Source organism: Eurypyga helias, unplaced genomic scaffold (assembly GCF_000690775.1).
Source record: "Eurypyga helias isolate BGI_N326 unplaced genomic scaffold, ASM69077v1 scaffold24133, whole genome shotgun sequence".
NCBI lineage: Eukaryota > Metazoa > Chordata > Aves > Eurypygiformes > Eurypygidae > Eurypyga > Eurypyga helias.
The window spans coordinates 235-10,324 of record NW_010239552.1 but is presented as its reverse complement, the minus strand read 5'-3'; the positions used below and the strand labels follow the sequence as shown (position 1 = coordinate 10,324).

The window sequence follows — 10,090 nt, the reverse complement described above, 5'->3', positions numbered from 1 at the left end:
CAGGCAGCGGAGTGCCCGCTCTCTCCGGGAATGGGGGCAGGGGCTTAGGCAAGGGCTGCGGAGGCAGCCGCTGCCCCAGCACAATGCCATCTCCTCCACTGACCACAGAGCAAGCCAAGCCTAAAATCACCCTGCACTCCGTCCTACGGGCTCAAATGAGGTCTGTGGCTTTAGAGTGTGGGGGTTTTTTCAAGCTACAGTGGATGAAAGGGACAGTCTGCTCTGATCCTGGGACAGGTTCTCCTCCAGAGACTACAGCATCCAGCCAGGACAAGCCACGACAGGTTTTGCCAGTAGTCTGCTCTGGGGACATCTTTGTCCAAAGCCATTCCCTACAAGGCCTTGGAAAACAAGTGGTGCAACGCTTCCCAGAAATCTTGCAAGGATAATCATTAGAGGATGTGTTTCCTACTGAATAGAGGCTGTTATGTCTATAGGAAATACGTGCCAAAGTCTTCCAGGGCATGCGCTGCAGCAAAGCCGCGCATCTGCCCAGCAGAATTCCGGGCCAGCTGTCAGGCAGCGGTGTGCTGAAGTGCCCGCCACTGTGCGGGCACACGCTGGAGGGTGAGAACAGGCTCAGGCCAGGGGAAGAAAAAGAGGCTGAATAGGAACATTTGTCATTTTCAACGTACAGGGTAAGATGTCCTTATATCTGTTCTTCTTGACGTTCTCTGGTTGCTCAGATGCTGCTGTCGGGTAGGTTTTATCCGATCTGTACTTTGTTGACTGCCTTTTCAGCTTCTGTGATAAAAGAACGGAACAAATTACAGTAGACGTGCTACGTACACTATGAGAGAGTGTGTGAAGGTCTCCAGGGGTCAGGTTTGCTACCACAAAGCAAGGTCTGCACGATTAATTCTTTCCTGAGTGGCTTTTCTCAAAGTACTCAGAGCAAGAACAGAGGCAGAAGCCACCGTCGAGCCGCAGCACAGGCTTCTGAAGAATGGAAAGTGGGCGCTGAGGCAGTGCCCACACGGGGCTGGGGCACGTAGGCTTCTCAAGCGAGGTGATGCATTTATACACCACACAAAGCATCGCCCTCACACGTGAGACGCAGGGGAATCATGCTCAGTATAATGGCACCCAGATAAGAGGAGCAACAGTGTTAAACCACCTTTAACAAAGGGTACTAGAAAAGACCCATAAATCTACTGACTTTTCTCCCTGCAGTAAAGACGTTCCCGCCTGTGGCTGCAAACAGCAGTGCTCAAGGAGCACAAGCAAGCGGAGCACAGTCGCTATGTGCACTGATGAAAGAGAGAGCAGGAGTCCTAGGGCAGACCCTGAGGGGTACGAATCTCTCTCTTTCATTTCCAGGATAAAGCTGCAGCAGTCCTGGAGAGTTCAAGCATCTTTTTCCTTCCAAAGCATAGAATTTTATTTCTCTGACAACAGCTTCTAAGTAACACACACTGTTACCATCAACTTCAAAAGCACCATTCTTGCTGCATTTTTTCTTTTGTAGTTTTATGTCTACCTAACCACTTTTCTTGCCACTGAGGGACGCTTTTGATTTGAAACAAAAGGCCATTGCTCTAGTGGCTCCGAGCTGCCTTACTGTGCCTCGACTGCCAGGCTGCTTGGGACAAGGCTGCGGATGAGAAAGCAAGCGAGAGCAGTGAGGATCAGATGCTGGCTCTGAGACTGCACGAACAGGAAAAGGGGACTTCAGCAAAACCCCTGTCATTTCCAGTAACACCACCACAATTTGCATGTGCAAATGCTTGTTCACACAGAGGGGAAGCATTAGGATGGAGAAATAGCATCGAGCATTTCTACTGGATTTGGAGATGCAAGCCATCACAGTCGCCCATCCTCGCCAAAGCGGCTGGCAGCTCAGGCCATCCTGGGAAGCTCTCCCCTCAGCACAAGAGGAAACGCAGCCTTGACCGCTTCTGTGCCATTTTGGCCAGAAAATTAACTGCACGTGGGGCTGCTGGAATGAGCCCATGCCTGGGGTTTTTTTCGGCAGCGGCCGCCGCACACGGCACTGTGCAGGCCCAGCACAGCAGCGCGAGGGGGAAATTCAGCAGCCTGCCACAGCACTTTGTTCCATGGAACAACAGCCACCGCAGACTCAGATTAATCACTTCCCTCTGACCCAGACAACTGGAAACCAAGCACTAAGCTTTTCCCAAGTGTTTGAAGTGCCAGCCTTCACTGCTATGACAAAGAAGGGCTGGATCTCGTGGGCACTGCTACGTAACCCCTGCACCTTACCCGGAGACCAGTGCCTGATGCAACCCTTGGCTGGGGGAGCAGCTCAGGGCCAGGGGTTATTCTGCTGTTTGAGACATCCCAGATCTTACAGATGTACCAGTTTTACCCTTCCCTGTGTCTGCTAACGCTGAGCAGTGCCTGTGCCTCTCAGGGCAGCCCGTGCAGTCTGCCAGAGCAACCTTCTTCCAGCCGACAGATCAGCGGCCGTTGCCAGCCATCAGCTTGAGCAGTGCATTGCCACCTGAGACTCCCCCTGGCCACCCAGACAAATAAAAGGTGTCAGAGAGCTCACAGATCGGGGCAGAGCACACACTTCAACCAGCTAGGCACTGCAGAATGCCAGGGACGGGGAGAGCCACCGGCATTTTTTGTTAGTTTTGCCTTTAGGGAACAGGACACGCGTTTCCAGGAGGGGCAGAAGTGCTGCAGGACGCAGAGCATGTGTGCTCTTGGCGAATGGATGCAGCCCCTCCACGTAACAGCGCAGCGCCGGAGAAATGGCCTGTCCAGCTGCTCAGCTTGCCCAGCCCTCGCACCAAGGTGCCCGGTGTCGATGAGAGACGGAACAGCCTTGGGTCCACAGCACACGTCTGAGCACCCGCTCCCGGCTCTGCAGGGGGTGCAGGGCTGGGGGGGCTTCCATTGGCGTGAAAAAAGGAAAAGCTCTCTCAGTACCAACCGGCGAACCTGTCGGGAACGCGTGTGTCAGAGCTACAACAGATTGCAGCGGGAGAGGGGGCAGTGGCTCCGTACTCCTCACCGTAGCCCCGGCTGTATCACCCGGCAAAGCGAAACTGTGCCTGACAAGTGCCTTCACAGCGTGCAAAACAGGAAGCACTGGGGTAATTATTTCAAAAGCAAACAGTTTACTGTGAGGGCCAACTATTGATTCTTCTGTCTTCACATTGCTTTTACCCCAGTTAACTCCTGCATCTCTGCTCCAAAGTTCATAGAAAACCTTATTGTCACATGCAAATCTTGTCCCTGTTGGAGAAGCGACTGAGCGGTTCCCTTTAAAATCAACCGAAACACAGAGCCCTGCCTTAAGAGAACTTACCAAAAACTCGTCCACAAACTCCTCTTGGTTGAGCTTCTTGCCTTGGGCCCTTTCCAGGTTTTGCAGCAGAATCTCCCTTTGGTCCATGTTGCCGGAGACAGCGTGACTGGCCTGCCGAACCTGGGGACGGACATGTCAAGTGCGCGCCGCAGCGGAAAGCACCAGCCTGGAGAGTGCTCGCGGCAGGCTGTGGTTTACTGACTTCATCACCAGCCTTAAAGGAAATTAGTACGTAGCAGATGTCATGGTCAAATAACAAAACAAAGCACAAAACCTGGGCCCTAGCGCCTCTTTTGAAAACTGCACACCCTGCGCCTCGCGGGAGGGGTTGGCAGGAGCAGGAGCTGAGCTGCAGGGTCCCTCGGGTGCTGTGGGTCTCCAGTGTGCCCAGCTGCTTCCCCAGTCAGATGCTGGAGAGCAGAGCCCAGCACCCCAACCTCTGACTTCTTTACCCCATGTCCAGCCATCACCAGCAGCACGGCCCGGCTGGATGCCAGCCAGAGCGACGAGCGTGGGGGCAGCAGCTGAGCACCCGTGCCCCGAGGCTGCGCTGCCAGGCTGCAGGCTCGGAATAGAAGGGTCCCTAAAACAGCATGCAGGATCCACAGTTCCCCTTCACACCTGCAACTTAGCCTGTTTCGCACATTCCTTGCAAAATACCTTGGAAGAATACTATCGGCAGAGGCCGAGCGCCTGGACCGGGCTTTGTCATGTTGCTCCCCTGAACTGCACAACCGCTTCTGAGCAGAGAAAAAGCATCAACAGGCTTCCTCCAGCCACAATTCCCCACATCTGTTGGCCTGTGCCAGAAGAGGGGGACAAATCTGATCCTAGACATGCAATTAATTGTGCCAGCCCCGTTCCCCTCACTCCCAGCAACGCTCACAGGGACGCTATAATCCCATAGGACGAAGCAGTCATTCCAAAGCGGGAAGGAGATGCAGAAAGTTCTCGCAGGCCATCCACTTCCTCTAAAAATAAAATAAACTGAGCCAAACCAAACTTTCTGCCTTCGACTCACCCGTGGGTAGCTCACCTGCTACAGCTGTTTGGCACAGGAGGCTGAAGCAAACTGTGGCACAGCCGCTGCCGAAAGCCTTGCTTCAGGGAGTGGAGAGAGAAAAGCCCCGTCTGAAAGAAGTTTTTTCCTCTCCGGATCCATGGTAGTGATCCGGTGCCTCCGTCCTGCAGCCTTGAGTTGAATGAATAAGTACTCCACAACAGCCAGGAACAATGCACGTTTTTATTAGGGAAATCAGAAACAAAACGTGAAACGCGCTGTTTAGCGGTGGGAGCGGTGCCTGAGCAGCGCGAGGAAGGCACACAGCAGTTACGGGTACAGCACCATCCTTAGCAGGAGCTAAGCATTACAGGAAATCAAGGGAGCCGCGAGGCTGGCCAGAGCGTAACTGCAAAAACCGCCCCGTAGCAGCGGGACATGCCGCGGTGCGAGGGCAGGGTGGCAGCACAGCCCACAAACTTACAGTCCCGTTGGAGTTACAAAGTCACAGGTGGTAAAAATTGGCATCAGCAACAATGTCATGCTTCCTGCCAACCAGGAATCCTTCCCTTAGAGGTGTGGGGGCCAAGGACTGACAGCTCGCTGCCACGGCTGGCGGCACCAGGCTGCGAAACGCGTCCCACGCAGCCCGCGCGCCCCATGCTCCCCTCCAGCAGCCCTGAGGGGATGTCAGAGCGGACAACTCACGCTTACAGTAACACACTTCAACTAGAAACGCACTTCTTTCTCTCCAAAACCACACGTGCCGTTTCCAGTGCGGACGATGTACCCCGTCCGCCCACCTGACGCAGCAGAGCTCTGCCCACCCGCAGGCGAGGCTCTACCAAAATCCGTCTGTCGCAGAACTAAAACCACGTAAAGGGCGGCAAGAACGCAACGCCGCGCTCTTCGCTGCCCCGTTCCTCTTAACGCGCGACACACAGCAGGGTGCTGGAGTCTCCCAGCTCTTTCAGGAATCAGTCACAGCTCACACAAAGAAACCTCCCCGAACACGCCCTGCCTCGTGCTCGTTTCTGGTTCCGTGGGTCACGTCAGTGCCTTGTGACGCTCACCACAGACGCCACCGCGCTGTGACTCAGGCGTGCGTTACCTTCTCCCTTCCCCAGCGCAGGGGGGGACGGGCTGTTCAGCTGCAGCAATCCCAAACCCACCAGCGGCAGCCATCCCACACCACACGCGGTGCCGAGACCCCAGGACAGGGCTGCTAACACTCCTCGGGTTCGAGTACAAAACCAGCATCGAGTACGGCAAAGGAAGCCAGAGAAACACACTTTTCCTGTGCCCTGAGCAAGCGTCCTACTGGGAGTAGAGACCAATCAGGACCCCAGCCCAGCAGCTGCCCCCAGGACCGTCCTTAACACGGAAATAAAGGTTTGCAGTGCCTCTGGCTTCGCCTCACTCTGCTTCAGTGAAACCTGCATCTCCGACCCCGCCGTCTCAAGCAAGAGCTCCGCTAGGAAGAGGCATCCTGCATCATCCTGTGCGCTGAGATACGCCTTCCACGGCTGGATGCCAGCTTTGCTCATAGCAATGGTCTGGACGTGCACGACGTGAAGAGCCGTGTGTACGGCGTCCGGATGAACAGCCCCACACCAGGGCAGAGAGAGGTGGCAGCTCATCTCCAAGCTCAGCCAGGTCTTCTCAAACTGTTCTGCAGTCAGGTAAACATCGGGAACTAAGGTCAGGCCGCTTGTATCGGGATGAACCTTGAGGACTTCTTCATTCCCTTCAGAAATCAGTGACTCTGAAATGAAACCACAGCCATGAGACGCAGCACGTAAAGGTGCAGCTCACGATTTCACAGAGAACATCTTAGGGAGCCATGGGATGATGAGGGCTGGGACCTTCAGCGGTGCTCAGCCGTGCACTGCACAAGACAGAATGCCCAGCATTCTCAAACACCATGATCTCTGTCCAAAGAAACCCACCGGTGAACATCTACTGGCAAGGGGAAAACGGGTCCCAGGGGAAGGGGAGGCGGGTTACCTGTGTCTCTGTTCCTGGAGTCAGTACACGGAGAACACGTGTAAGAGGGTTCTGCTGGCTGGTGAGCAGTGATCAGCGCCCAGCGTTCTCTGCCATAAACCGGTGCAAGAGTGTTAAACTCTGCAGCCCACGTGTTCACGGGCTGCTTCATCTGGTCTTCCAGGAGCCCCAGAGAGGGGTCAGACGTGGGGCTACACAGGACTCGTTTCACTTCTTCCACACCGGATTGCAAAAGGCGATAGTAGAACAATCCACGGTCTCGTACTGCCATGTCCATCTCCTCCTCTGGGAATTGGAGAGATACAATTTATGGAGTATTCCGCCATCCAGATTTCCCTGAAGCACCAACCCTTAATCACTACAAAGAGATTCTCGGGGATGCAGTGTAAGCCTCTTCGACTTACCAACCAGAGAGCCAGGGGCCAAGCAGCAGCTGGGGCATAAAGCCACCTTACCCTGCTGTCCTGGGCCGTCCCCTCACAGCCAGGATGCTGACACATGGCACCCGAGCACCGGGGACGCAGCCAAGCCAGGTCCCAAAAGGCTGTGCTACAGCTCCAGCGACACAGAACTGGTACTCACCGATGCAGTGATAGAGCAGCCTCCCCAGCATGTCCTGACACTCAGCAGGACGGGACAGGAAAAGCCGCACCAATGCTGTCAGAAGCTCCATCTTTACCGCTGGGAACATCTCGGATTTCACGTTCTCCACAAAGTCCTCCAAAACATAAGGGGCGTTCGGCACTTTCTCACCGTGTGCGCCCAGGAGCCAGATCAGCGCTCGCTTGCCCTGAGGGAACCACAGAACAAACAGCAGATAGGCGCTGCTCAGCAGAAAGACAGTGCTGGCACTACCAGCAGAGTCTTGTGAAGATTTCTGATCGCCAGCTGCGAGCCGAGGGAAAGCCAAGCACTGTCCACCCCGGGCACAAAACCCCCTTACCTCGCTGTCCTGGATGGCGTCCTCGCAGGTCGGCAGTACCTGACACACCGCGTCCGTGCACTGGGGACAGAGCCAGACCAGGTCCCGAAAAGCCCGAACCACCGCTGCAACGAGACACAGCGCTCAGCGCCCAAGAGTCATAAAACCACTCGGGAGTTAAAAAAAAAACCCTCAGAAAGTTGCACCAAGCCTAAAATAAAGCACTGACGCCTCTGGTTGTTCCCCTGGCTGTCATCTCTCCTCTGGACATTCCCCAGCCTTTGAAAAGACACTGACTCACAATGCTTCAGGTACACAAGGTTAGGATGACAAAAGAAAACTAACACCAGTTCAAAACAGGTCTCGTGAACTTTAGGTCCAAATGTTAAAGGCTCCGCTGCCCACTTACAGAACACCAGCAGCTTCCACGACCTCATTCCGCAGCTGAGTGCGAGCGTGTGATTTTCACAACTGGAAGCAAGAGGGGGCGGAAACAGCAAGGATGTAAGTTAGGCCAGAGAGCAGCAGAAGAGAGAGAGAAGCCTGGGTACAAGTGACTCAGCCTATTCTCTGGGGAACAGAAGTCACAAAGATTTAAAAGATCTGTTCATCATCTTGGCCCTCAAACAGTCACTGGAACGTCTCTGCCGCTTATCCCGGCAGGTGGCAACCAAACAGGGGTCTCGGCAGCGGACCCTGAACGCAGCTCTGACCATCTCCCCCTTCACCACACAGAGCAGTTCCCAAGGAAGGAAGGACCATGTCCGGTCACACTGTCCCCCATGCCTCCAGGAAGACTTTCTCCTGAAGGGGCCAATTAAATTCGAAGCCAAGTGCCTTTCAGAGCCCCGAGTTTGGGGTCACAAGCCCCAACAAGGCCACTTCCTGAAAGCACAAGCCAGGCAAGGTCACCTGAAGTGATGTGTTCCTGCTGCAGCCCCAGGAGCTCCGTCAGAATCCCCACGCACTGTTCTGTGTACGTCCGAGCAATGTTGCCTGCAGAGACACCGAAGGACACAGAAGTCAACCTTTTATCCGAGTGAAACGGGAACCACGAGCCCAACTGTTCATCACAGACTCAAGCCCAACTGTTCATCACAGGCTCACTGTAAAGAACCATCTCCCTGTCCCTGTACAGCTTCTGAGGGTGCAGCCCAATGAGCTCGGCCCCGCACAAGGGGTACGCTCCTCCCGGAAGCTGCGCCTCAGAACCTGTCTTAAACGTAGCAGGGAAGAAAGGCATCTTCGCATCCCTGGCTTTCCCCTTCTGAATGCTATGGAAACTCACCTATTTTGAGATTCACAAAACCAAAACAAGGCGCCCCAAACCACCTCAACTCTGCCCCCATCACAACTCAAAAGCACCAGAGCAGCTCCTCCACCACACGGTTTCATTCAACACCGTAAGGCCCGTCAACATGACGAAGCGACGCAGTTTCTTTAGAGCATCACATCAGAGTGTACACATCTGAATGAGACCCAGGGACACGGCGCACAACCCGAAACAGCTCAGTGCCAGCACTTCTGAAAGCACCAGCACCATCGTGGTTTACAAACGCACACAAAACACGCCTGGGAGGCTGGGGTAGAGGCTGCACGGCCTCAGCTCCCATCAGCCCTCTGGCAATTGCCCAGACACACTTCAGCAGAGGGAGGCACACCCCAAAGGTGTAGGGCGGCCGCTGCTCCCGTGGCAAGACGCAGCCCTTACCTATGGCAGAGATGGCCCCTTGGGCAAGCTCCACCGATATGTCGGTGCAATAGCTCTTCAGCTCCTCCAGCACTTGCTGTACGTTCTCGTCATTCACCAGCTCACACAACACCTCCATCTTCTGGCACTTGATGTAGTGGGGCTCTGAATACGAACAGAAGAACTTCTTGTAGTGGCTGCTGAAATGGCCGGGAAGGCTCCCAAGGATCTGACGCACGTGGCACAGCGCGGTGAAGCAGAGCTCCCGGCTCTCGGAGGTGCAGGCGGACAGCAGCGGGCCCTTCACTCTCACCAAAACATCTGTCTGCACATGCGGGTACTCCCTGGCCAGCACTAGGAAGAGCTTGGTGGCCGCCATCACAACGCTGGGGCTGCTGCTTTTGAGACAGCCATCCAGCAAATTGAGTATGTCGAAGAGCTCCTCCTCAGTGCGGGGTCTGTAACGCAGAAGGAAGGCGAGCACCTCGCTCTGCCCCCACTGATCCAGATCGGCCATCCTGCCCAGAGAATAAACACAGGCTGCAGTCAAGAAGCGCACGACGACCTGTGCTGTGCAGAGCAGAGGCCTCAGCCTCTGAGTTTCTTATGGCTGCCGTTCCAACCCAGAACATACCGGTCCCACAGATATATCCTGTGTAGTGTCACCAAAAGTCCCCAAAAAATTAACCACAATAAACTACCATTCCAAAACACACCACCAGCTGAAGCAAAGACTCCCTGGAAAAGCACGGCATCCCAGACTTCTCTTAAGACATTAGCATAAAAGCAATTGAGCTTCTCTTAGGATGGGCACCTCCATCTTTAGATGCCTGACTCTTCCCTCCAAGTCTGGCAGAAACACCCGCTCTGCTGGCACGCGGAACACAAGGGCGAGAATGAAGCTTCCAGCACCATCAACAACCCAGAAAACAAACCTGTTGAGGAGATGATGGGCGATGGGTTTGTTGATGACAACTCCTCCCTCCTTCTTCAAGATCTCCTCTAAGGCCCTCAGGCAGTTCACAACCACGATAGGATCCTGGTCACGAAGCAAACTGTACAGCTCGTTCACCAACGCGCCATCTGCAAAGCACAGAGCCCTGTACCAAATTCTGCCGGCACGCTGCAGCTCAGGCGCTGCCCGTGTTTGTCACGAGCAAAAGACGCAGCTTGCACTGGGGGAAGCCAACA

The 10,090-nt window shown here is 54.8% G+C and overlaps 2 protein-coding genes across 2 annotated transcripts in view; both read right to left on the bottom strand.

The window, feature by feature from the left end:
- PTPN22 (protein tyrosine phosphatase, non-receptor type 22 (lymphoid)) overlaps nucleotides 1-3,367 on the bottom strand; it is a gene marked incomplete at its 3' end in the record, with an annotated part of 11,003 nt that extends 7,636 nt beyond the window's left edge. Inside the window, exons 1-2 of the mRNA XM_010148195.1 lie at nucleotides 3,281-3,367; nucleotides 636-744 (exon numbers count right to left, since the gene is read on the bottom strand). Of these exons, the coding sequence (XP_010146497.1) occupies nucleotides 636-744; nucleotides 3,281-3,367 (196 nt within the window). The remainder of the gene's footprint in view (nucleotides 1-635; nucleotides 745-3,280) is intronic.
- A 2,250-nt stretch (nucleotides 3,368-5,617) lies between these two features.
- AP4B1 (adaptor-related protein complex 4, beta 1 subunit) lies at nucleotides 5,618-9,974 on the bottom strand. The gene is made up of 7 exons (XM_010148193.1): nucleotides 9,835-9,974; nucleotides 8,921-9,417; nucleotides 8,122-8,205; nucleotides 7,231-7,334; nucleotides 6,870-7,077; nucleotides 6,288-6,572; nucleotides 5,618-6,045 (listed from the first exon to the last, which is right to left on the bottom strand). The coding sequence occupies exons 2-7, from the start codon at nucleotides 9,414-9,416 to the stop codon at nucleotides 5,618-5,620; spliced, it is 1,605 nt and encodes a 534-aa protein (XP_010146495.1). The 5' UTR covers nucleotide 9,417; nucleotides 9,835-9,974.
- Between the last annotated feature and the right edge of the window lie 116 nt (nucleotides 9,975-10,090).

Bases quoted from the DNA above. Each gene is read 5' to 3' on its own strand.
- AP4B1 (XM_010148193.1), bottom strand. From the start codon at position 9,416: ATGGCCGATCTGGATCAGTGGGGGCAGAGCGAGGTGCTCGCCTTCCTT. The intron at 7,335-8,121 runs GTGACCTTGCCT...GTCTCGTTGCAG, and splicing joins GCAGGAACACATCACTTCAG to CGGTGGTTCGGGCTTTTCGG. The intron at 7,078-7,230 runs GTAAGGGGGTTT...TGGTTCCCTCAG, and splicing joins ACGCCATCCAGGACAGCGAG to GGCAAGCGAGCGCTGATCTG.